The sequence below is a fragment of the Dicentrarchus labrax genome, unplaced genomic scaffold (assembly GCF_905237075.1).
Source record: "Dicentrarchus labrax unplaced genomic scaffold, dlabrax2021, whole genome shotgun sequence".
In the NCBI taxonomy this organism is placed as follows: domain Eukaryota; kingdom Metazoa; phylum Chordata; class Actinopteri; family Moronidae; genus Dicentrarchus; species Dicentrarchus labrax.
Window position 1 is genome coordinate 16,323,376 of NW_026136706.1, and position 27,329 is coordinate 16,350,704.

A 27,329-nucleotide genomic window follows, 5' to 3' on the forward strand; every position below is an offset into this window, starting at 1 on the left:
AGAGGGTACGTGTGCTGGCTTTGTAGGTTTGAGACACTGATGGAAAATTTCTACAGTTGAGCTTGTAAAACATGGGCCAACATGGGGTTGCAAGATCAATGTGCAAGGTTTAAGGATGATTAAAAGGACAAGACAGAAAGAATTTACATTAATTTATGTTACACAAAATTATGTTTTTTTTCACTTTTCTCTAAATGTCTGTCCTATACTGAATTCTTTCACCTCTCCAAGCTCCTAAAAATCTATACCATAAATGCATCACAACTTTCTGCTCACTGGTTCCCCATTACATGCAGCTGGTGACCTTTTTATTACTTTCACCACTTCCCCTCAGACAGCCACTGTCTGCCACTGCATCTATTGTATTAAAATTAGCTCGAATTGTTCTGTGCTTCATATCATAACTTATCTATTTGTGAAAATGTATTAGTTTATAATATCCGGAAAAGATTAAAGGCTTGGAAATATTGACACTGAATAAGACGATGAACAATGTTTAGTGCAGCATTATGTCGAAATATATTGTTGTGTTGTCTACACTAATTCATGTTAAAAGTTAAGATGTAACTTTACGCTTGTCTTAGCAATGAAAATTAAATTAAAAAGTACATTTTCAGTCAGTTCAGAGGCAGAGAAAAATACAGAAACGCTCTGATAAAATTTGTCAGTAGTTTATTCATCGGTCCAACTGTACATGATGCAGTGAGAGAGGGACACCAGACGATGAGTAACATGGAGGATTACAACGATGCCAGTGCTATGGCAGCACCTGGAACACACCAACTATCAGCTGGACTGGAAATAATAGCCCTGCACAAGGAAACTGTTCAGGCCTCAATATGCACAGGCACCATAATAGTGTGTTTGTGTACGTGTATGTGTGTGATTAAAAATATCAGATATTAAAGATATCAGATATCAGATGAAAAACACACAAAAATGATTTTTAGTTACACAAATGTAAAAGGGTGCTCTCTCGCTTTTCATTGGAAATATTAGATCAGTTCTTTTTTTTTGTTTGTCCATTCATAGTTTGAGTATGTTGAAGCGAAGTGAAACAAGACGTGGGAGTGGCCAAATACAAAAGATTAGCTGATTTAGCAGAACTTTTTGTAATTCCATGTCTACACTGATAACATTATTACCCATACTTTTGTGCAATATCTCTCTTTGCATAGTAAATAAAAGTTAAATGTTTTTGTTGTTGACATGCACCTATCTTTTGTAGCATATTTTTCTTGCGGATTTTGGGGACTCCCATATAGAATTATAAGCCCACTATAGTGATTGCATGCAGCGTTTCCAGTAGAGCTGAGCTTGATTTCTACTAAGAGTTTATGAGAGCAAAAGGTTAAGCCAGTATAGTGGGTGTTGATGAGGACTGTTACGTGAGACCTGGCTGGACAGGTGAGCGCCTGCATGGACAGACTTCATGCCCTCAGCAGTAGGAGAGGCACCACTGGCTGCAGACAGAGGGGAAAGTGCTCTGTGTGCAACAACATCCATATGTTCAGGTGATTGGTTCTTTGGCTTTTGAGTCACTGTTGAAGATACTCCGGGGGGAGGGGTGGGGGGTGGGGGTTTCTTGTGATCTTGGTAATCTGACATGATATCAGTCTGAATCCCTCTAGAACTGACATGCTTCTCCTCGACACCACAGCTGCTGTGTCTGCTGTCGTCCAATCTGGGGACTGCCCATTGTTCCAACGGGTCATTATTCCGAAATCCTAATAGTTTGAAAAATGTCCCATTGGACCGAACGCACATTTGTGTTACAGCCTGTTATCCCAAAAGCAAAAGCCCACTGCTCCCAAGGCCTGTTTTTTTTCTGAAAATACACTCTCCCTGGAACACGCACGAAAGGACGAAGTCAGGTGACCTTTGTCGTCATGGTAACAATAATGTGACGGTCACAGTTAGGTTGAGGCACCAAAACTACTTGGTTAGGGTTAGGAAAAGATCATGGTTTGGGTTAAAATAGGTATGTTTGTTACTTACTAGCAGTTACAAGGAACATTCATTTTGTGTTGATTTTGGCGACCCTTGTGAACAAAAGCGGAAGTGTTTCCACTGCCTCTGATTTAAGTAAGAATAACTATATAGAGAAAGAGGCATCAGTATTTACTGAGAACTTCTTGGAGTTGGTACGTTTAAAGTTAGGCTACGTACAGAAGTTGATGATACCCTTCGGAGCAACGGCTGTTTGTTTTTGGAACAATGGGCTGTTCGACAAATGGGCTTTCGGTCTAATGGGACCATCTCGGACTATTGGGGTTTCTGAATGATGGGCCGTTGCAACATTTTCATGGCACCGTGAATCTAACCTTTGACCTCCGCCCGGAAAATCACAGGAGGCTGTGCAGAGTGTGATTACATTTTTGGCCCACATCGCAATTGCAGTATTCTTTTCAATAACATTGCCAAAAACACCCGCTATACAACATGCTAAGATAAAAAACAAAAGCAATTTATGTCCTTGTAAAATATGCTGTTAATACCAAACCTGAACTCCTTATTTATGTACAATTTTGTGTGTGTGCATTCACTACGTGAAATACACTGCCCTTATGGGTCCTCACATGCAGCCTCCTTAATTGTCTATAGCACCTAAACGTGAACTATAGGAGCTTTAACCGGCTTTCCACTGTGTTTGGTTTTTAACCAGGCTATCTCCTGCATTAGATAATTCAGTTTTTTTTCTCTTTGTATGTTTTTTGCGGTATATTCATAGCTTTCGTAGCCATGCAGAGCCCTGCAGAGAGGGCTCTTCATGCCAGGGGGCCAGCAAGCAGCACGTTTTGTGCGGATAATCATGCCAGGTGAGAGAGTGGTGTGGATTCCGCCTGAACGCCTGTGCACTGGCACTAAAGGATGGCAGAGGAGCTCTGTCACTCTAGAGATCAGGGTGGGGGGGTGTGCGTTTGTTATATGGGTGAGGTGGAGTTGAAAAGGCTGCATTTCTAATTTAACTACAATGGAATTTATTAAAATGTCCACTATGTCTTTTTCAAGTAAATCTAATGCCAAAGATCAGCAGCAATAAGTGCAGTCCAGCTGTCAGGTAGCCAACTAAGGAAGCCTTGGAGGAGTCCGTCTGTGATTGCCATCTCTCCTTGGGTTAAATGGCTGAGGCGTTGGGGTCATATCGCCGTTTCTTCACATTTCTTACGAGGAGACAAGAAACACGAGTCAGGTTGTGCTATAATCATATCTGTAACACAGCTAGTGCAACCTGGACTAGCAACCCCACTCATCTCTTCAGTTTACAATAAACAATTGTTGTTATATTCAAGAGCGCAAAATAAAAGTGTATTTTGTGGACCTAAAGATCAAAACTCTGAAGACATTAAAGTGAGGGAAGGCTGGTCCATGTTGGAGGCAGTCAGAGGTATTTATATTCACAAACCTTTATGTCCCCATTCATGATGATTGACAGTATACTAAACTGAAGACCAGCATCAAGAGATTCTTTCTTTTGTGTTAACAGAAGTGAGCTAAATGAAAACTTTTACCCAGTTTACTGAGCAGAAAAACAATGAAGTTCTTTCAAATAAACTAATAATTAGTGAATTTTGAAGGTCTATGACTACAAATATCCTCTGTTGCCTTCTTCTTCTTGTGCGTGCAACATCTGTTCACAAGGTGAAGTGTAGGAGACATGTCTCATTACCAGTTTTGATGGGAAAGACATTAGTTCCACTCAAAACATAACCATCTGGGAGGAAAGAGCTAACATAAAATATATTCTATAGAGGAGGGAAAAGAGGAGACAACCACATAAACAACAACCACAGCAGCAGCAGCAGCAACAATAACTACTACCACAACAGTGGGACAACAACGAATACGACAACAGGAGTGATGCATAACCTCCCCGTACTGTGGCTTGTTGTGGGGCTTCTATCACTCTGTCATGCACCTTTTCCAATAGTAGGCCAGTTGAAGGTGGCACTATTGCTGTGCGTGGTTCATGCAGTGCAATGCGCCGTGTCTGTACCAGGTCTGTGAAGCAGGCAGCAATGGCAGCTGGTGTGGGCGGGTCCGAGAGTCCTGCTCTGCTCTAGGGCGGAGCCTGGCCATCAAGGTGGGTGTGGCCAGCCATGGCACAAAGGCTGCAGCCAACAAAAAGGTCCTGGCTTCTGTCTCTCTCTCTCTCTCTCTCTCTCTCTCTCTCTCTCTCTCTCTCTGTCGCTCTCACTACTCCACTTAAAGTCTCACCCTCAAACAGTAATGGATTGAGAAAAAGATCATGGAAGTGATGAGAGCACGACAACCCTGGACCATAATCATTCTGGGTTTGGCTCAGCCTTTGTGCAATGAACTGACCTCCTCCAAATCAACAAGTCAACATGCAGAAATGTTTTGTTCCTTATTCTGTTTTCTTTGTTTCTTTTTTTGGTTTGATGACAACCATGATGCTTTGCTATCTGACATGCTTTGGTGGCTGCAGGATTGTATTTCTCAGTTACTCCTTAGGCCTATTTAGATTAAGATGTGTAACACCCCTGTTGCTCAAGACAGCAGGATAATCAGCGGTAGATTGGAACTTTTAAACATAATCTTTTGTACAATAAAGTACATTTCCTAGCTACACAGATATGTTAGAGGTCTATCTTTGGATTTCAGAGGGGAAATAAGATTTAACCTTATTAATACACACAAGTATACACAAGCTTTTTGTTTAACCATTTAGCTGTTAAAAGTATTCTTTCCCCTCTGCTATCAAGTCCTTCGCTGAACATGCATGTCAAGCATTGAGCTCTGCCCGTCCAATCAGTTTGAGGTTCTGCTACAGATCCACAGACGACCCCCACATGGAGCCCAGAGTCTCTCCAAATCGCCCTTTACACATATATACCCTTGGACATCATCCATGTCTTCCATAAAACAACCAGGACTGCACACTGGATGAAGTTCAGATACATGTTAAACATGTGCGTCTCAGTGTAAAACACTTTATGATTATGCATTGCCCACCCCGGGGTCATATACTCTGTAGCAGGAGCTCAAACCCTGGTGTCTAGAAGCAGCAGGGATGCTAGAGTTACAGCAGGAGAGGCATGCGGCGTGTTGCTTACTTAAAGCCCCATCCAGTCCCCCCCAGCACTATGGCAGCCACAAGGATGGCTCCGGCGATGGAGCCTATTATTAGATTGGTGGCACTAGGACCTGTAAAGGGTTATGGGGAAAAAGACATGAGTTTCTATACTCACTTACTGTATATATAACATGTAACTATACAATGACGATTTCACATGGAACAGAAAACATAACCATAAGTATACTATTACAGTAAAATGACTGAATCTGAGAATGTATTTTGCATGCTTTTCAGCCCCCTTTAGTGTGTAGCATGAAGATAATGAAGTAGAGGCCCTGGGAATATTTTAATTTATCTGGTGTCAGTTGAGGTAGTGATTATCAGTGGTTTGTCTGTTAAGGTTGTGCAGAAGACTAGACCCTGGGTATCCATCACTATACAGGTTTATTTAAACAGAAATTGACAGGTAGTAAGTGTATATGTGGCCTGCAGTATGAGCAGTAGAAAATGTTTTTAGGGGTCCCAGTCACCACACAGCCTACCACTGACTGACAAGCCAGGTCACTAACTGGACACTTCTCAAGACTGTTTTCCATCTAAATGCCCCACATGCCCCAGAAAGGAGAGGATCACAGGAGCAACCACATAACGACTAAGAATAAGAGAAAGAAAAGGGACAAGAAGAGGAAGAGGGAGGATGAAGAAAGAGGCTCGTAGTAATGGGGAACAACAGGAAGTGGCAGGAGAGGAGAAGGAGGAGGAATCCATCAATCAATCACACAACACTGAAAACATCCAATCACATGACAATTATATGGTCATCACCAACACACAAGAAAACACAAAGCCACCGGGACGCACACACGGGCTCAGGCCGGCTCACGAGACCGCCCGCACACTGAGGCACCACTATGAGAGGAAGAGCTGTGAAAGGGTTAAAGATGCTTACTCTATTCCCCACCCTGTGCCTCCAAAAATCACCCCCAGGGCCAGAATGGTCCCTGCTACTGCCCCTATCAGCCTGTTAGTGGCCACGCTCACTGTGCAGAGGGAAAAGGAGCATTATTACCACCCTGTCAAAAACAAACAGCAGGCTTCTGCTTCAGAGTCATGGATGAAGTGACACGGTTCCCTCTGTGATGCTTCTCGCCCCCTTTAAACCACCACCCCGTCCCCCCCCTGTGGTCAAAGTATCAGGTGTACAGCAGAACTGTGTGTTCATTTCATCTTCTGAATCAAGCTAAACAAATGTAACACTGCTTTTATAATCTCCTTCTGTCGCCAATTTACTTGGAAAGTCTTTACGACCCCAGTACACCTGTGAAACTCACGTCTAAGAATCTGTGCTGACTCAGATCTAACAGTGTGACTGAGAATGATATTGCAATATTGCAGAACAACATATGCAGTATATAAGTCAGTGTGGCTAAATAAACATGTGTTATTCATTCTATCAGATGGCAGAGGTTGAATAAGGTGGAAACCGACCCTTGGGTCCTTCGTCCTGAGTGGCCTCAGGCTCTTTAGGCGGGTCAGGCATGCTACAGTCTGTCCCCGCCCAGGTGGTGTCACAGGTGCATGTGGCTTCATTGTTGCACACCTGTACAGATCAGACAGAAATAGATGAGATGACGAGAGGAACGTAAGAGCTGTAAATAAAGGTGCTGACACATTGGGGTCCTTTTTGGGAACTATCTCCGTTGGCAACATTCCCAGCTGTCTTCACATTGGGCATTAACAGAAGGTTACTGTTCGTCCCCAGTTAATGCAGGCTCCCACAGACACTACAGTGTAAATAAGATAGAGATAAAGACACACTTGTGGAAACGGATTCGATTCATTATGTCACAGCCATTTTTAGCCAGGTCAGCTTTGTAAAGACGGATATAGTTATGTAAACATTTCTACCTGCAGCAATGCAACAGTCATTTTTTAACATTTTCATATATCATTGTTAAAGGCCTGTGATACATTATCCAAAAGTAAAAATGTCTAGCTATTATACACCAAATACAAAAAGATATATTTTAACATTTCATCAACTAAAATGTGTGTCACAGAAAGAAAAGTTGGGGAGGAACAATTTAATAGAACGTGGACCGATTTATTCGCTTATAACCAGCTCCAGACAGTTTTTCTTTTGATTGTAAAGGTTGCTGACCCCCGTCATAGTAGGAAAAGCGCAGGTATTACTAATAACATTAGCGTTGACTATATTCTATTCAAGTGTCCCAGTAAGTGTGACAGTGAGCCACAAAGCACAGGGCCCTGAAACTGAAGCAGCTAAATAAAATTCCACCATCATTAATTATTTACACCTGTGTTTTTCCTACTGTGACATGTCAAAATGTCCTTTGTGAAAACAGCTATGAGAGATATAGCAGCACTACTTCCAGTAACCGAGGACATTTTGACTTCTTAAACAGCTCTGCATCATTAAACCTAACAACAGTTAACTACAGAACTATAGAACAGCCTGTCCATATGTAACATGCACCTCCTGTAAATTCACACAGATGTTTTCATTTATGTTGCCAGATTAGAGCTCTTCTAAAGACATTGCATGCTGCTTAATTGACATTTCCGTCAATCTCCTGTTACTTCACTGCACCTGTTAGGACGGGACAACTTACACCTTCTTTATACCTCTGATCGTAGAGTTTGGTGTTGTCCTATAAAATCCAAGCCGATCCACCTGAGCAGAAGTCTAATCGACCAGAGTGATTGAAAACACCTCTGAGTGTGCACAGCCTTTAAGAAATAGACTTACAGAACCCTTTACATTTTGTAGTGTGTAGCCTCGTTTTTATTGAATATTGCCTCAAGTTTATTATATTTATATTCTTGGTATTCTACCCTGTTTTATTACATTTGAATATTTGTGTTTCTCACCTTTTAATTTGTTTATTTGTATGAATCGTGTTTTTTAATTTAAAATGTCATATAAAACACTGAGTTGCATTTAATTTATAAAAGGAGCTATACTAATTAGGTTTAACATTAATATTATTATAATTGATAGCTGCATTAATTGTCAGAGCTGGCTCACTGGACACAACAACAAAACCATAATTAATGCCATTAGTTACAGTGTAAATATCAGTGACATATACCTACATAGACAAACTGCAAATTAAGTTACTAGCAAACCAGGCAGAACTGATTGAGCCCGGCCATCTATACTACACATGGTGGACCAATAACTAAAGTACGGGGGGAGAGTTTAATGGATTATGAAACTGTCAAAATTCACAAACTTGTGAACAACCTTTTAAACAAGCATTATTCAGTAGCAAATTCCCCTAAAAATCAAATTTGAAGCTAATTTTGTTAAGTGGTTTATGAGATATTTCACAAAACATGTCTGAACGAACGACCTGTCTATAATTTGTTGTATATTTGATGTCTGTCCCAGTGCTATTTAGCCTTTCTAAACCACAAAGCGTAAATTATGGGTTGATTTACACCAGGACTCACCCCATGGGCAGAGCACACCTGACCATTAGGTCCACTAGGGCAAGTGCTCATGTTGAGTGACTGGATGGGCAGACACTTGCGGTCAAGGCACATCATTGACGGCCCACAGGGAGTCCCATCCTCCACGTAGCCTAAATCAGTCTCATCATCCAAAAGGACATGGCCACCACTGTGAGAAAAGGATGGAGGGAACGAAAGGGGGGCGGGGGGAGATAAGGACAGAGGAGAGGTGGGGAGAGGAGGAGGGAATAAAAACTCATACACGGAAGATTAAACCAAACGTAAAAAGAATGGGACTACTGATTCTGTACGTTTCCAGGACATGAACAGATCTCATTATATAGCACACACGTTGTTTACCTGCACTCTATCAGCCTGCCTTGATGGTTGAAGGAGGCTGGAGTAATTTCTCCTTTTACTATCCCGATGCGTGGGTTGCGGCCAATGTTGGTACACAAAAGGTAACCACAGAACACATCACTGAAAAAGACAACAGAGAGAAATCTGTACAGATGCCAGTATCTTCCACATAATACACACTCTGACTTGTCACATCTTTCACATCTATCATCATATCATCTATAAATAAACGGACTTGACTTGACAGATCCTTCATAGTAAGCCATTAAAAGGCCAGTGCATAGGATAGATTACACCCCCTTCGTCTCACCGTCCTGTTACAAGTGTGCGGGAGAAATGGTCTATCTAGAGCCAGTCTTTGGTTTGCCTAGAAGAGCTGATGTCTATGAGCTGGGACTGCAAGCTCAGGAAAAGGATGCACTAATGTGGAGTTGGCCTCATAACAATAAAGCAAACCTGGAGGGGAAAAACTTTTTTGGCACATGAGCTAGGTAGATGACTTTTGTAGGAATGAATAGCTGTCATCTCGGTGTCTAGTATCCAGTTCTTAAAATACATGAAAGGCTCTTAAGGGTTGTTCCTGTAAATGATCTGCCCTCTATTGGTTGGCTTCAAAACAACTTGAATCTCCTCCATTGTTAGGAATAAAGGATAATCTTCTGTGTACAAATTTAAAGCACTGTCATGCTGACACGTATAGAGGACATACCATTTTTGATTTAATTTATCTTCCTTTGAAACTCACTGTTTGCTACACTGGATCCATTTGTCTCCATCCTTTCCACAGTTGCCCTTGTCGGTGCCCTCTGTGTTCAGCTTCTCATAGCAGAACTTCTCAGAGCCTCCAGACTCTGAGGAAAAGAGAATGAGGGGTGAACTGCACAGCACTGATTACAATAAAAAGTCTCTTTTTACAGTATGTCTGTGTGACGATACGCTGGCACTCCGCTAATAGGAGCTAATGTGAATCAAAGGGATATTAATCTTACTTGAACCCCAGATGTATTTACACTGGTTCTCTCTGGTCTTGCACTCTCCATTGTAGCAGCGGCCCTTCAGACAGAGAGAATCAGATAGTAAGTAAATTCTCAGCCACTATTCTGATACATTACTGGACCAATAGGTTTTCTAACGTCATCAGTCTGCATACCTGGTTTACCTGGCAGAGGTAACCATCTTGTTTATGGAGGTTAGGCGGGCACTGCAAACAGTCACAAACACATAACACTTGTTCTTAACCATGCGCATTATCTTCACCATGCAAAGAATGAATAGTTTGAAAGCAAAAAAAACAAATGCAAAAAAACAGTGCAGCACAAGAACACCTGTCCAGAGTCCCCAGAGCAGGTCTCTGAGATATCGCAGTCGTTCACAGCATAGCGGCAACTGTAACCTCGTGGATAAAACTGGCAAGAAAAGGAAAGAAGATAAAAGTCTAAATGAAAGTTTCAGAAGTAAGTTTGTGCTGTGAAGACTTTTAAGAAAAGACAAAACTCATACCAGACATGTGTTATTGCAGCATGGACCATCGCTGCAGTGCGCACCATTGGCGAGGGAACACTTCTTGCAGCATTCCTTGTAGCACTCCTGAAAACAAATAGGAAAAGAGCTACATCCATCTGAACAAAGAAACGATAACAAACGGACTTCCTGAAGGGAAAGAAACTCACCGTTCTCGCTCCGCAGTCACACTCCTCTCCCACTTCTACAAATCCGTTCCCACATTCTGTTGGCTCGAACAACTGCCAGACGAAGACAGGAGTGTGTTAATGATAGAGCGGTGTGATGTGTGATTCATAACAGTTGTGACATGTAAAAGAGAGCAGGGCAGTGTTGTGAGCATCTAACCTTAGTTGGCCTGTTGAACAGACATGAGCCTCCACCTTTCAGAAGAAACTCCTTGTAGTCTGAGATGCTGCATTTGGAGAATCTGCGTGGGTGTTGGACCCTGAAGAGAGACAATACCAGGTGATAATTAACAAGGTTTGAAGGATGGTTCAAAATGCTGTGGGATGCCACGTGTGTGTGTTTTTAGCCACTATATTAATTACAATTGAGTACTTCTGTGCTGCCATTTTTAAAGCCAATAATTACTGATTACTGTCACATGCTGTTTATCAGTGTTATATGTTCAGAGATTCTTTACACTGATGAGACAGAGGCTGTGCAGGGTTTAATAAGTTACTATTTTAGACTTTAAGGCCTTTGTCATTCCACATAGAATACAATTTAAAACTTGTTTTGTCCAAAGTATAAAAGTATTATGGAAAACCAGTGGGACGAATGCCCTCTTAGCTCACCTGGTTGAGCGTGTACCACATATCAAAGTTCTTACCACAGCGGACCAGGACCGAATACGGCCCCCAGGCCCTTTGCATCCCCTCTCCCTCCCAACCTTTCCTTTGTCAATCTCTACTGTCCCTATCCAAATAAAGCAAAATGCCAAAGAATGAAATGACCTAGAATGATTTATTATTATATAACAGTTTTTCACTACTGTGGGGGCAATTTGTTTAATAAAGCATACAAAGTATGATCTTGTCTTTCTGTAAGGTTTTATTCAAGTCATCCATGAATGGTCTCAACGCAACCGTCACACACTCTCGTATATGAAAGCCCGAAAGAGCCAAGAGTGTAAGAAGCAGTATGGTTTTATCCCTGTTGGAGCGTCACTCTAACACATTTACACATTCCTGAGTTCTGGGACAGTAAAGAGACAGATAATGTGGTGAGATGATCATGTCCTTGGCTTCTTGGACATAGAGTGTAGTTAGAAACAGGGCTAAAGGTTGTATGCGTATAATAGCCTCTATAACAGCTGCGGATGGTTTTACAATGACCAGGTCAAAGGGTTGTATAGGTTCTTAAAAATTGCCATTACACTACTTTCCAGCAATATATGAGAATAATTCAAAATAATATAATTACTGTAATTCATGTAACTTGGACCTGGATAAACAGCATTAAATGGATGGGTGGATTAAACAAGTTTTTGCTAACACATTATGAGATAGCTTCTATTGCAGTACTGTAGCACAATCCACCTTCGAAACAATCCCACTTCAGTTTAGTGGATATAAGTGTATAAAGTCTCCTGTCAATCCACAGTCTGACATTTTATAACTAACATTACTGCCTATGACAGGCAAGAGAAAATATTAAAGACCTTTGTAAAATATATTTAAGACATTTTAATACCTTCTGAAGTAGACTTTTTTAAGACCTGCAGTTATACTGTGAGATTACTGCAGAATATTATGAGAATAAAGTCAAAGCATGGATCAGTCTACATTAGAAGTATGTCAAATTATTATTTTTATTTTTACACAGCTGCTATCTGTAATGCATCACGCAGCCAAAATGTTTTTGGTCTCAGTATTGGTTGAATTGCAAAGCACTTCCATTAGAGCAAAACAAACACAGTTGGGTTTTTTCTGGCATTGTAGATGCAGAATTTTGTCCAGTATTACATTCCCCCAATTCAGCAAAGCCCAATAAAGAAATAAAAACAAAATAACAATTGGAGCAGACAAAAAAAAAAGAAAGCAGGAATGAAATGCCTTCATGTACAAGGACTGTGAACGAGTTGAGTATATAATGTTGCTGTGTCCCTTTTTCACATATCAGTAGTTGATGAAAGCACACTGGGGGTCAATTTATAGCTGGTATTAACATTCAGTCTGTTTCAACCAGGTGTAAATGGGGTCACGGATTAGTAATCTTTGGATATTTGGTCAAAAACTGGGCCGACTCTGAATGATCAATAAGGAAGAGAGAGAAGAAAGAGAATATTTATCTTCCAGCTGGACTAATTCTTCCACTGTCCCTCTTTGTGTGTGAGTGAGTGTGTGTGTGTGTGTGTGTGTGTGTGTGTGTGTGTGTCTCAGGGTAGTGTTGGACATTACCCAGTGTCCTCCATTATGCAGCCAGTCCACGTCTCAACACAACCACATTCCTCTGCACAACAGGAAAGCAAGAGCAAAAAAAACACCCAGACAGAGACAGGAAGAAAGAGAGATGAAGTAGTGCACAGAAAGAAGACAAAGTATTAAAATAAATATGTTAACATGATTGTATTTCCACTTTATCTTTTAAAAAGAATCAGCATTGATCAGTGGTTTTAGCACTTGATTTCTAAAAGCTTTCAGCTGAAGAATGTAGGATTCCTTCACTGTTTTTTCACTGACATACTCAATCTCCCATCAAGCTTGGCCAGTTCTACGACCATAATAAGAATCTCTCAGATGGCTGAGCTCACATAGTCCAACATGGCAGCTGTTAGACTCTGACTTTGCCTCATTACACACTGATAAAAATATGATCTTAAAACTAATGGCACAAATTCTTCGATGAGCCTGATTCAGCTAAATCTACTTTTGGGCCACTTTTCCCAAAGACAATCAGTGCATCCCTCCATCTGTCACTTCTGGCACAGATAAGAGTTGACAAGAGACAGTCAAAAGGCTTTTGTTTTGTTTTATAGGCACCATCTGCTGCTTTAAAAGACATTTAAGATAAAGACTTCAAATCTAAAACAACCCTGACTTCTTTAAATTGAATTTACAGAAAACTTCCCTGTCTTAGATTCAGGCCATTTAATACATATAGTAGGTTTTCTTTTATGGAACTGAGATTATCAGCACTGTGAAATTTGAAGGGTCAGTGAACACATAACTAAATATTATCCTACTCACGCCTAGAGCTATCTAGACACACCAACAGTTTTGGTTTATTTGCTGAAGTTTTAGATATCTGCTGTCACGCCAACACAATGAAGTTTAATTGAATTTGAAACGTGGCATCTGAAAAATTCAGAAACATGCTGTTTAAACAACCATGTATCAGATTAATCAATTCAAACCACACACCTCTCTGTGGAAAGTTTTATTTTCTACCAAACATATAAAAATAGAGAAAAAAGAACAGTTCAGTGTTCAAAACCTCAGCAGATTACATTACATTCAACACTTTTGTCCATAATAACTTAAAATAAGTGCATTCAGCTTTGGTAAAACCAAAGCGACTGTAGTCATGAGTTGAGTGTGTGTTGAGAACCTTTTATTAAATGAGACAAAAGGTGTAGTCTAAAAGGTGGTTTTTCAGCCTGTGCAGTGACTCTGCTGTCTTCATATTATGGGGGAGTTAGTGGGGAGAGAGCAGCCTTAACCGAGATGAGCGACCACAGGGTCCTCAATAAAACTAAAACTATCGGCATGGCTAGGGATAAGTGGAATAATATGTTTTTAATTTGTGATTTGAGTGATGAACAGCAACTCTGAATTGCCTGCCCTCCCTAGTTCCCTTATAGTAGCTGTGTTAGTGTGTTTCATGTATACTTCTCTTGGATGCCGGGTCCCACTGGATGCCCAGGTTCTGAGCCAGGCTCTGGGATAGAGCCCCTGCCATGGCCAAGCTGGTGCCATACTGTGGACACAGCAGAGACCAGGGATTATTCACCCGCAGTCACACACACTGTGACATGTGGACAGAGTGATTCTCAATGTTGGACAGCAAACCTGACCTCATTGACCCCGACTCCACGTGTTGCAGAACACATGCCTCCGAAGTACGCTGCGCTGCTTCTGCGGTAGTGGAAGGTCACATTTCTACGATAGAGGAAGACACAAAGAACAGAACAGATCAGAGACATAAAAGTCACAGAGGATTAGATGAGTCAAAAAAGTAAGCCTAATCCAATACTTCAAACGTAAATATTCACTATTGCAGACACAGTACTGTTACAACTACAAGTAGATGAAGCTGCAAGCCACATGTACAGTGACTGCAGATGTGATGAGAGCACCATGTACTAAGAAAGACGTACAGAGAGAATATTATGAGATCTAGATCTGGCTGCATAAATAAATATGTCAAACAAAGTTATTAGTTATTCTATGTGTAATGCATCCAGACTACACACTTTGGGTCTCAGAAGTGGCAAACAATGGCACCCAGTAGGTATGAAGTGAAAGAAAACCATTCTTCTAGAATGACACTTAATTTCCCCACGGGGATTATTAAAGTATTTCTGATTCTGATTCTGATTCTGTAATAACAAAATTCACTTAAACAGACAGTTTAAAGGACAAATTATTTATTATGTTTGCAATTCCATATTCAAAATAAATACAATGGAAACCATCTCATAGTATTATTACTTCCAACTGTTTTAAAAATGTACACATAAATCAAAGGAAATAAAGAAGAATATCTAAATACTGCAAATAACCCTTAAAAGTGCTGGAAGTGAAACCAGCATTTTGGCTAACTTCCTATCCGTTCTTGCAGTTAGCGGTCCCCTCCCTCCTCGCCTCGTCACCACACTGAAATTCTGCTGCCTGTCCTTGAGGACTGCCTCTTTGTGGAGTTCTCTCTCCTGATTGGACGAAGTGAGAACGGGATACCAGAAAAAGTATTTTCTGTTCACTGCAAAGAGGAGGGACTGGGACACCCATATATCACCCTTCCACTCTTATTACATACACATTTGAATCTTGGCTAAACAAACAATACGCAAGGGGTGAAGGAAACAGATCTTGTTTAAATAAAGAACTTACGAGATGAGGTGCACAGCATCTGCATGGTGTTTGATGCTCTGTTGCCGGTACTTGGCAAAATCCCGCAGCATTTCCAGTGGCCTCACGCTGATGGGGATGTGATCTTTGTCTGTCCAGATCTCCACAGCAACAAGCACCACGCGTGTGTGTAGTTGCTCTTTGAAGATCTGCCATTGAAGCGCACAGTGAATGGGAGGAATAAAGAAAGACAAAGAGAGAGAGCGAGAGGCAGAGAGAGACAGCAGCAACAGCACAGGGAGAGGAAAACAACACTGGGTGTGAATTTGAATCTGTATTGTCTGAGGAGGACAGGTGAGGGGAAGCACCACACTGGGAAAAAGGAGGAACAGGGGAGTGTTAATGCCAACATGACAACAACACAGAGAAAACACAGGCACGATACAATAAAGACTAACAAAAAGACAATTATGGGGCTGACTCAAGGTTAGAGGAGGTCTTTAGCTGTAGTATACTGAGTAGAATATAAACGGGCGCACACATAAGGACAGTTACCATTGTCTCAATGCCTCTGTGTGGTATTGTATGCACTCTAGCAACATATAGGCAACCTTATCATGGGTGAAATATTATATACTCAACCTTCAAACCACAGGAAACAAGACTAAGAGTCTATAGCCGTGCCAGAGACTCAATGAGGCTGCATATAAACACAGCGGAGCTTTCAACTAAAACATGCTGATGTTTTGCAGGAATATTGTTTACTATGTTATGATCTCAGTTATGTATGTTAGCGTGATAACATTTACTGGTTAGCACTATACAAAAAGATACAAACTTAAACGTACTACAAGGAGTTTTTAACAGGTTATGAAACATGCCTCTATATGATCTACGTAAGCACACCAGCCCTTCAGTGAATTTCTATTTAGTTATTGTTATTGCCTGGGGCGGATTAGGTTGGATTCCTCTTTAAATCAATGAAACGAGGTGGGAGAAACAGACAGGGAACACCAGAATCGACAAAAAATCTAAATTCTTTGTCTAAATATTGTGTTGCTGCTGCTGGTGGCACTGGAGGAAAAGTCATTCACAGGGATTCATTCTTTTAATTTGTGAAAATCCATCTTGTAAGTGTTGATATTTTACTGGATAAGTGGGAAATTTGACCTGCTGGTGGTGCTAGGTGAAATGTCACAGGATCACCAAAGTCATTAGGATTCATCCTCTGGGGACCATGAATGTCTGTACAACATTTCACAGCAATCCATCCGATTTTTGTTGAGATATTTCAGTCTGGACCAAAGTGGTGGATCAACCCACCCACCGACACTGCCATCCCTAGAGCCATGTCGCTAGAGTGGCTAATAAAAAACAACAAATTGTATGTGTGTAAACTCTGAAATGGATCTATATAAATCATACGCTACACATTTCTCCAAGGGTTACTAAAGAGTTTACTCACAGCATCCACAAGATTCACCACAGACTTGGCAAAATTCCTTGTGTGCTGCTTGGTCTTGTGTCGTTTATACTGCAGGCACAAAGAAGCAGAACAGAGTCAAAGATATACATGTATAAGCTGCAATGATTTTATGGTGCTCACCAAATAACATAGCTTCCTCTCTGAAATATTAATGAGTTTTCTGATACCAGTCTACCAGTAATACCACATGAAAATGTAAACAAAAGTGAAACAAGGCCTTTGTTGTTGTTGATTTCAGTGAGAACACATACCATACTGTGGTCACTGACAATCATGATCTCCAAATACTTCATCTCCTCAAATACACTGCGAGGCATCTGCAAAATAAAAAACACCAGCAATTATTTTCTTTCAACAGTCCGATGCAAGTTAGACTTTGAGCATGTAAACTATTGCAAACTCAGTGTGTAACAATTGAAGGGTGGGAGGACTCATGTTTGCGTTACTTCATAAAGAGGTGAGATCAGAGACTTACTGCTCGCTTTTTCCTGCGCTTCAGCCAGGACAAGTCATCCAGCTCTGAAAAGAGCTGCTCCTCCTCAACTGGGAACACACACGGAACCAGTGACACTTCAACAAACATATTAAGTATTTACAACCGGGTATGCCTCTTTCACGAGTGTAAGCCCACAAGGGTGTGTTTTTCTTATTTTTTCACCCAGAATATCCTAAATTGTTTCCTTAAATTTCCCATGAAGTACTGTGTTCAAATTAAGCATGCCAGACTACAGTAGACCTTAAACTTAGAAAAATGGTAGACAGAGCAACACAAGATCTCACACTTTATGAAAATAAGGTCAATTCTATGTAGTCTGCTCAACAACATCCATATCTAACAATGTACAATGTGAAGCTGTAAAAGGCATTAAAATTGTGCCTTTTGACCACTGACAGGTTAAAGCTCCACTGCCACAACCCAAGGATTAACTACTTGCACGCATTGTGATGAAGATACCTTCCGGTGAAGGTAATGTCAAGGTGGAAAGGTGGTGATGGTCAGTGGTGGAGGACTGATGGAGGAGGTTATGTAAGGTGATGGAAACTCTTACCCTGTTCCTCTGAATCATTGTTCCAGTCAAGGGAGGCTGTTCTTTTTAATTTGTGAGGCCTTGCAGCTGTATCCTGCAAGGGTGAGGCAAACAAGTGTTAAAAGATTAGAGAGGAAATGGCACAGACAGGCACTGGAGCTGATGTGGGACAGTGTTTACTACAGTAGATTAAGTAGTAGTAGATAATTCAATATTACTGTTTACAGTAATAGTTTGACATTTAGGGTGAGCCAGTAGCCGACATATGTCAAGGCTGAGTCCTTACTGCAGTGCCTCAGGGCCATATTTGAACCCGGGCCACTGTGGTAAGGCATGCTGCACGTCATTGCCTCCCTCTCGCCCCACCTTTCCCGTCACTCTATACTGTCACTATCCAAATAAAGGCAAAAGAAAAAAAAAAAAGAAGCATGAATAGTTGGACATTCTGAGAAAACATGTTTGTTTTCTTGCCAAGATTTACTGTAGGTGGATGAATCTATCAGCAGCAGCCGGTTAGCTTACTGTAGCTTAGCACATAAACTGGAAACGGGGGGAACAAAGTTCCACGTATCAGCAGTTTGGAAGCTATTACATCTCAACAGCACACAAAAAAGAAAATGTAAAAACAACACACTGTGGTTTTTCGAGGGTTTACAAGCCAGGCTATTTCTTTGTTTAGCGCAGTGACTTCCTGGAGGCACCACTGGTTGCAAATTCGGGGTGACAGACAACAAGACTGGACTCCTTTCCTGTCAATCTTCAGCTATCACTATTATATATATATATTAGGATACATTTTTTTATTCTTTGGACAGACAGGCTGGCTGTTCCCTCCTGCTTTCAGTCTTTTTGCTAAGCCAAGCTAATTGGCTGCTGGCTGTAGCTTCATATTTAGGATATCCTCTGGTGAAAATGTAAACAGCAGTAACAGCAGTGCGCTGTGCATGTGTGGTGGAGGTGATGCAAAATGAGTAGCAGGACAAAACCTTTGTGCGATACATATTTTGGTTCTCTGCAACAGGAATAACTTACGATTGAATGAGTCTGTTGTGAGGGCTCAATTAGATACATATAGACTCCATCGTCGAACATCCCACTGCCAGGCAGAGAGAGATGAAAAGGGAGAGAAGACAGTCGATACTGAGTCAATAGGAATAGAGATGAGTGTATCCAGAGATATTCTGAACATGGCGAGGATTACACACAACTCTGCTGTTCACTTACTGCAGCCCGTTGCAGGTAGATAAGGCCACATGGGAGTTATCGTTCCCTCTCACCTGGCCGTGGTAGTAACAGTGCTCACCACCCTGAGGGAAGAAGACACAGTGCTAATGCAGCATCACAGCAAACCCTAGCCATATCTAAAGCAGCAATACTGGCAACGCACACACACAAAACTGTGCATACTTCGACAGATCGCTCAGCATTACATGGTGAATGTGTCAATTTTTTTCTTAATTATAATATGTCAGAATTTACTAACATCTCCAAGGAGGTAACAGCTTGTCTCACAGATGTTGATTTAGTATATTTGCGATGCATTACTGCAGGGGGCCTGTGCTTGTTAAAATGTGCTGTTAATAGATTGCAAGGTGGGTCCTGGCGCTATCTGTGACTCAGCTGTCAGATCCAGGGTGAGCAGAGGACATTCTCCCCCCTCACGCTCTCTCTCTGTCTCTCATCTCCCTCTCACTTCACCCATCCCACGCTGCACTGATACTGCAGAGGGCTCTCTCCCTTGTCACGTGACCAGAGCTCCAGCAGGAGGATGCAGGGGAGCAAAACCCTGCTGATTCAGCTACAGTATGCCCAACCCAGCCCAGCCTGAATCAGCAGCAGCAGCAGCAGAAGCCATCTCTCATTCCCAACCTGTTTTCCCCCTCTCTATCTCCTCTTTCCTTCTGTTCTATAAAACCACGCACTTTAATATTTTAATTTCCCTATGCAAATCTGTTTGTATATCTATCTATCTATCTATCTATCTATCTATCTATCTATCTATCTATCTATCTATCTATCTATCTATCTCTTCTTCTTGTACATTATGTTCTTTTTCTTGAGTGGAAAAAAGATTTTCTGGATGTAACTGCAGTTGTTTGAATGACAAACGACAGTTGCAGTGTTAATTTGATTGCGAGAAGGCTTGACAATAACACATAATATGCTAACTGACTTACAGGAACTCACACCCTAGCTTTGATGCCTATTTCCTGAAGATGAGAACATTTGTTCCTTTGGCTTCTCAGGCAATGTCCATGACTGTACAGCAGGACACATTGTACCAGCTGAAGAAAACACGGAACCAGACTCCACCAATACAATACAGTCGTGTACTGTAAAATTTTAGTCATGAATAGAGAAGACGTTACCTTCGAGAGAACAGGTTTGCCGCCCTCGTAGTGGATCTCAACATAATCTGAAGAGAGCAAATCACTGTGAAAAGAGAGATTGCAGTTGGTCAGGGCGTAAGGATGTAAAGCAGTGACAAACAAAAACACATAAGAGACTGTCTGCTTTCTCTGACTCACATGATGTGGTTTTAAACTAGCGGTGAATACTGCTTTGGTTGGCGTTTAAACAGGAACACTCATCACCACTGCGCCTGGATTAGCCTGCACAAACACTCCCATGGCACCCCAAAAGTGCAGCAGAGATGTTAAATGTTGCCTGCCCTCAGGAAAAAAAATTATGATGCATTTACTTCTGAGGATAATTAATTATCACAGGCAGAGGCTGCACAAACAAAACTGCACTTGGCAGAATGAAAATGCTTTCAAAAACATGTAAGTAAATACGCTCGTAACGAGATGCAAAAAGCACAGTTACTCACTAATTTTGCGAAGTTAAGTTGCGTCTAGAAATAGTTATCCAAAACTACATTTCAGTAGTGTTTCTTCCTCAAATCTCCCCAAATGAGATCACCGGCTGAGAAACAGCACACATAACAGGAACAGAAACAAGTCTGAAAGCTGCCAATGAGGAGCTAATGTGATGAGGAGATGATTGTGAGGCCTCAGCTTCACCTTGAACACAACAGTCCTTCCGGCTGTTCCCGCTGTCTGAGTCAGCGTCCCTCACCCATTCCACACACTCAATCTGTTAGCTGACAGCTGACTTCAAGAGACTGCGATTTCTGCCACAATGGCGCTTTTTTTTTCCTGAGTAACCTTGCAAATCAAAAACATCCTCCGCGCTGTCGACATGTAGTGACGTTGCAGCACAGAAAAAAAGGGGGAAATAAAAAAGATGGATGTGATGGATCCGTCGTGTGACACCAGCAGTGTGATATTTTTGAGTGATGCTCAGCAGCATGTGAGCAGGAAGTGCACCATTATGAGGGGAGAGTCGAGGCATGAGCGGCGTCCGTGAGAGATTCCTGAGTGAGGGGCTATTTATAGCTTGACAGATGAGGCATGGTGAGGAGAGTGGGCCACGCTAGAGTGCATTGGTGTGTGTGTGTGTGTATGTGTGTGTGAGTAGTGGGGAGCACTGCAGAGCATGGAGGGCTAAAGCAGTGGGTCGAGATATGTGTGTTTAAATGTCTGTGAGAGCTGTGAAAAGTGTGTAAAGACCATGAGAAGGGAGTCCTGCCCTGAGGTCTCTCAGTCCACAGGAGACTGTGAGTGCCACAATGCAGCAGCAGCAGCAGTGGCTGAGAAAAGCGAGACAGAGGCGAGGCAGAGAGGGAGGACCAAAAAACTGCAGGAGATTCTTACGTCTGGCGCCAGATCAAGTGAATCCTGTAGCGACAGATTGCGTTGTCATCACTGTTCATACCTCTTAACACATGCAGGTAATCTGTTCTGAGTCTAAATAAATGAACATCTTCTAAAGAAGGGTCAGCAGCACTAAAGATATTCATTTCTATCCTTCAAATTTCAGTTTCTCTCAAAATATGATTTATATCAACTGAAAAAAAAACACATTTTCAGATGTAAAAAAAAACGACTTCTTTGCTTTGCAGTCCAACATACAGTAAGAGGTGAGCAGATAAAGCAGCACCCATTGGCAGGTTGCAGACCTATCTATATTTAGATCAGTACTGTCGCAGCTTCAACACCAAGCAGAATTCAAACCCCTGTTCTCACACAAAAAAACGGCACACACTGAAGTTAGCTCATGTATCTCACAGATAACCTACGGTACAAGCAAACAGCTGAGAATCAAGGTCACAGTTTCAAGCCTCTCTATACTGCTGTACAGAAGTTCCAGTCGTATTATGTCTGACAATGTACAGGACAACATCTGTTAAACATGATGTTCCAGTCTTCAGGATGAGAGCTGCATGTATCTGTCTCTACACCTGTGCGCAAAATGCAAACACTCCTTGTTTTCCTTTACACAACTGTATATAATAAATGTAGAACAGAGTGAAGAAAGACAGAAACAGTGATGATATTATGGCAGAGGATGGCCTTTCTGATACATGAGTAAACATAGTCAGATATGTGGTCTCCAAACAACTTAGAGCTCAATAGAAAATGAATACTATCTCCTATATTATCTGTCCTTTGCATAATATGACACATACTATTCACTGCAAATAGCTGCTGAAATCTGCAATTTGTAGGTTTCTACAGTGACACTGAAATGATGCTCAGACTACTATAAAGATGGCAGAGCATCCTTCATTCTTGCGTATCAACGGCTATCAAAGTAAATATGTCCACAACCAACCTGGTAAAGCCTTCCAATGAAATGGTGCTAAAAGTAGCACTGGATGTATAAGTATAACAACAACTTAGGTTTATGACACTTTCTTTAAATACCAGCATATAGACTAAAATCCAACCATCCAATAGCACTCAGCTGTGCAGACAATATAAAATTACAATATTTTATAACAGATTCCAGCTTTAAATCACATTAAGAATGTTGAAATTCAATTAGCATTTCAAAGTCCTTGTTCACATGCACATTAAGCCTTCACATATGTAGACCGGCTACTTTGTGAAGAGTGTAAATCAATATCATTGAGTGTCCGGAGCCTTGTGTCTCTGAATCGGACAGTGATACCACAGAATACCTGTCTCCCTGCTTAATTTTGCTGCAAACCTATAAAACCTAATTAAAGATAGATTGTTAAACAGTTTGTCTTCGTCTGTAGTCTGGCAGCTGAACTATGATTGCTCTTAGCACTTGGAGGAGTCTTGTTACCAGTGTGCTGACCTATTCAATTACAGTTTCCCTGATTACATTATCTTTGAATGGCGCTGCATTAGTCACTGATCTGACATATAATAGTACATATCATCTATAAACAACGGCCATCTGCAGTCGGGAATCACAGGAGTTGTCATTTTGGGTTTCAGCTATGACACACATTGCTTGCTCACACAGTCAGTATCTTGCACAGATACATCCAAGGCTGTTTCTGGTCATTTTGATGACCTAGCCCAGACTTCCACTGTTGCCTATGAGGGATTTAATTCAATTCAATTTAAAGGCATCTTTGTCCTTTAGGTGTAACCCCATCCTTTCAGCAGGAGGATGCACTTTAAGTCATAAAACTTGACAGAGCCTTTGCATTACAATAGTTGGACACTAGCGATAAAATCTTACCATTTCAGCTACTTTGGACGTTTGGCCTTTTAGATTCTTCCTTTTTAATAACTATCCTCTGTTATAAAGAGGAAATGTTAAGAAGGAGCTGTGCTGGCCTCATGATCGGATTGGGATCAACTTTTTAGGAAGGCAACCTGGTCAAGAGATATGGTGTCAAATATTTATAGTTTAATGTTTAGGCCTGCCCCCTTAGTGCATATTCTTCTGTCCAGCTCCATCCTCGTCTGCTTCTCTTTTTAAAATGTTAATTTCCCAGAATGTGGAACTTGTAGAAACGTGAACCGGCCAGTTAAACGCTGTTGCGGGTTGTGGGTGTTCTTGTTCTTTTTGTTTTGTTTCTTCATTGTTGTCTTTTGAATTTCTTTGTTGAACGTCTGTTTTGTATGATGATGAAAATGTACAATAAAACTCTTTAAAAAAAAAAAACCTTCACTCAACTTCTGCTCCATGTTTTTTAATCAACAACACGCAGTCTGTCACTGATCACACTAGCATAGCATTTGTAAGACTGATCATGGGATCATGGATATTTTATTTAGCGGCCATATTTTTTGTATCTTTCTCTAATCCAGTGTTTATTTTGTAAAACTAGTCCTACAAAATACATCTTACAGTGCACATTCAGCTTACGTTTAAACCTAGTTTTAAACTGGTTATGAAAATGTAATTCTGATGCCTCTATATGACCTACATAAACAAACAAGACCATCAGAAAGAAGACTGGCCATTTCCATATAGTTATTCTTAATGCCTGCTATTCGGTTGGATTCCTCTTGAAATCAATGAAACAAAGCGGTAGACACTACCGCTTTTGTCCACAGGGGCCGCCAGAATCACAAAAATAGTTCCCTTGTCGCTGCTTTTAATTAGTAAATTTAAATAGCCCTTCATTAAGAAATAAATTAGATTTTTCTACATTTTGTGTACAGTATGCTACAACATTTTCTATAATATCCATAGACAGAGTGCCAGTGTGGATCTGTTGTGGCAGAAATGTTTGGTTTCTGTTTTAACGTCAGGATGAGTAAAGATACTGATGTTCTGCAATTTTCAACCATCTGCACATTACTGACATTGACAGCAGTTGCTGTTGTGAGAGACACACAAATCGCTCTAACTGGAAGTTAAACCACAAGAAGTTATGGTTATCATTATATGAAGGGAAATTCCCGGGTATTTCAACTTGCCATGTTTCTGATTATTGTGCCACTATTGTGACTCTATGAGTTGTGCTAACTTTGCACAAGCCTGCCACAGCTTTTCAAATAAATCATTTCAATATCTTGTCTCTGAGTCAGACCGAAATTAAACAAAGAAAGAAGCCTGTCCTGTAAAGGGATCTACATCCAGAATTTGCCCTTCATGACCAAAGTGCCTATAAAATCAATTACCGCATGCACTACTGTAGTTCGATGAGATGAGGACAACTTACTTGTTCAGTGCTAGATCCAGGACAAACCTGGTGCCAAATGCCTCTAACTGGAAGCTGGCTTGGGCGAGATGGACTGCCTGTAAGGGAGGAAAGAGTAGTCACTGCACAACAATGGGAGCCTTAACATCATCTACAGCACAGCGCACAAATAACAGATGTGGTGGTTAAATTGGCAGCTGGTTATGTACAGTAGTGGAAGAAAGGCTTCCCTCAGCATGGTCACTCCTGGCGTCACTCCAGTTCTTAAACAATGATGCCTTTTCTGTTAATGTGCTGCGTGTGGGTATATTTGCTTAGTCTGACAATGTGCGGTGAAATGACACTAAAGATAAGGTTAGGGTTTAACACGAGCCAATACGTGGACATAAAACTTCAAAGCCTTGACCACACAGCATGCTATCAGGAGACCAAACGCTCCTGCTATTACTCACAACAGTATCCATCCCTCCTCAACGCTGGCTTACCTGGCCCTCTGTGGCTTGGTTCTTGGCCCGGGTGTCCAAGTCATGGTAGGTACTCTCTGAGTCCTCGTTTAGGTAGAAGATCAACCGTGAGGGGTAGGTGATCACATGCTCTACTGCATGGTGTGTTATGTTGTCTGTAGCAGGTGCTGCAGTTGCCTGTTGCTTCAGCAGAGCTGGCACTGCGTCCCTCTCAACCTTGTCCTCTACTCCTTGAGAAACTGCAAGAGAATTCCCAACGCACAGACATGAAAAACCTGACCAGTCCACACACACACACACACACACACACACAAGCCTGCGCACACAACAACACACACACACACAGCCAGCTGTCATCCTTTATTCATGACATGTATTGATAATATTGAGGCAAGCGGCCACGGATTCATTGCGATTCTTCTGGAGACAGTTCAATAAGATTGGTTACATGCCGTAGTATACTGACAACCACATATGGCAGTGATTTAGAATACAGAATATAAATTGCTTCATTTCATTGAGAGGTACTTTTTGATATGGCTTTTTCCAAAGTGAAAAAACTCTGCACCATACAGATAAATGCAGTGTGCATTATGCAATACTCATCCCAAAAAGCCTCAGACATCAACAGCACAAAATATCATGCAGTTGAGCAAAAAGAGTCCCGGTGACTTTTGATTTAAATGTGGTTATCATACATAATACAGAACACTATTTTTCATAAGCTGAACAAAAGATGCTGAGATGCTGTAGTCTGCCTCATGCACCATCATGCTGAAGATGCCGCATATTAAATGAAACAATTCCTCTTTTCGGAAGATTATCGCGATGCTGTGCACCTGCAGTACATCCTCAGATATCATTTTAGCCCCAAACACAGAGAGCGAAAGGTATATAGTTACATGAAAGTGACAAAAAACAAGCCAGCAGGCTATTGCAATACGTACCGGATGACGCTAGTGATGGATGAAGCCAAGGCGAAAGGATGCTGACGAGCAAAGTGGCCAGAAATATCAAATGCATGATTCATATTTGATAACTGAAATATCTCAATATCAACACATCAACGCAGTGAATAGCTTGCGGCCCATCGTGGCAGTGGAGGTCGGTGGTGCCGTGCAGAGAGGCTTTCCTTCATGGATCCAGGAGGCACCGGGCTGCTGCTGCAGTAGCGGCTGAGGAGGAGGAGGAGGAGGAGGAGGAGGGTGGGGAAGAGGAAGAGGAGGAGGGGGGTGAGCAGAAAGAAGGCGGTGGCCAGGCTGCTACTGGAAGTCAACTGGCTGACTCCTCCTCGGTGAGCACAAACATGTCCTTTCTCTCTCCTGGGCCACAGAAAAAAGCCCGTGCAGGTGACCTCAAAGGCATGAGCATCATCAAGAAAAACACTACAGGAAGTGACCCGGTGACACACAGATGGACAAAATGAAAATTATGAAAATGAATTTAATTCATTCAGCACAGAACACTGTTTTTGTTATGATTCATTTATTTATTATGACTATATATATATATATATATATATATATATATATATATATATACCGATTTTTATGTCTTATTGTTTTAGGAAATATATGTGTTTTAGCTACATTTAGCTACTTCTTTTAAAAAGTATTTTAGCATTAACAGTACCACACTGTAAAAAATGTTGCACAAGCACACACAATACAGAGCTTTTAGCACTAAAATGGACTTAACGTATGTCAGAAGTAATTTAAAAAAGTGTAAAAGCTAATCGATAACAATGCATCACATTGGTAAAGCTGATTACATTGTTTATTTGTAAAAAATCTTGATATTCATAATAACTACAAACTAATAGCTGACAGATGAATGTATTGTAGTAAAAATAACAATATTCCCCTCTGAGATGTAGTGAAGCAGAAGATAAAATAGAATAAAATAGACTTCATACGTAAGTATCTGAGTAAATGTTATTATAGAAGAAAAGGATGCAGTAAGTGCTGAACTCATTGGAAAAT

General features: G+C 41.2%; 1 protein-coding gene across 4 annotated transcripts; it reads right to left on the reverse strand.

The window, feature by feature from the left end:
- Nucleotides 1-655: 655 nt before the first annotated feature.
- LOC127365656 (disintegrin and metalloproteinase domain-containing protein 23) lies at nt 656-26,543 on the reverse strand. 4 transcript variants are annotated; one of them, XM_051403972.1, is made up of 26 exons: nt 26,295-26,543; nt 25,369-25,586; nt 24,905-24,981; nt 20,277-20,340; nt 19,132-19,214; nt 18,940-19,003; nt 17,929-18,001; nt 17,355-17,422; nt 17,131-17,196; nt 16,859-16,927; nt 15,436-15,602; nt 14,400-14,484; nt 14,215-14,302; nt 12,784-12,835; nt 10,727-10,826; nt 10,549-10,620; nt 10,379-10,465; nt 10,204-10,284; nt 10,029-10,079; nt 9,868-9,931; nt 9,624-9,729; nt 8,879-8,998; nt 8,519-8,687; nt 6,530-6,641; nt 5,079-5,169; nt 656-3,164 (listed from the first exon to the last, which is right to left on the reverse strand). In XM_051403972.1, exons 1-26 carry the CDS (start codon nt 26,368-26,370, stop codon nt 3,119-3,121), a joined length of 2,349 nt encoding a protein of 782 aa, XP_051259932.1. In that variant the 5' UTR covers nt 26,371-26,543; the 3' UTR covers nt 656-3,118. The 4 variants fall into 4 exon arrangements, with proteins under 4 accessions (XP_051259932.1, XP_051259933.1, XP_051259935.1 ...); XM_051403973.1 differs by lacking the exon at nt 5,079-5,169 and adding an exon at nt 5,991-6,081; XM_051403974.1 differs by lacking the exon at nt 656-3,164 and adding an exon at nt 5,991-6,081.
- Between the last annotated feature and the right edge of the window lie 786 nt (nt 26,544-27,329).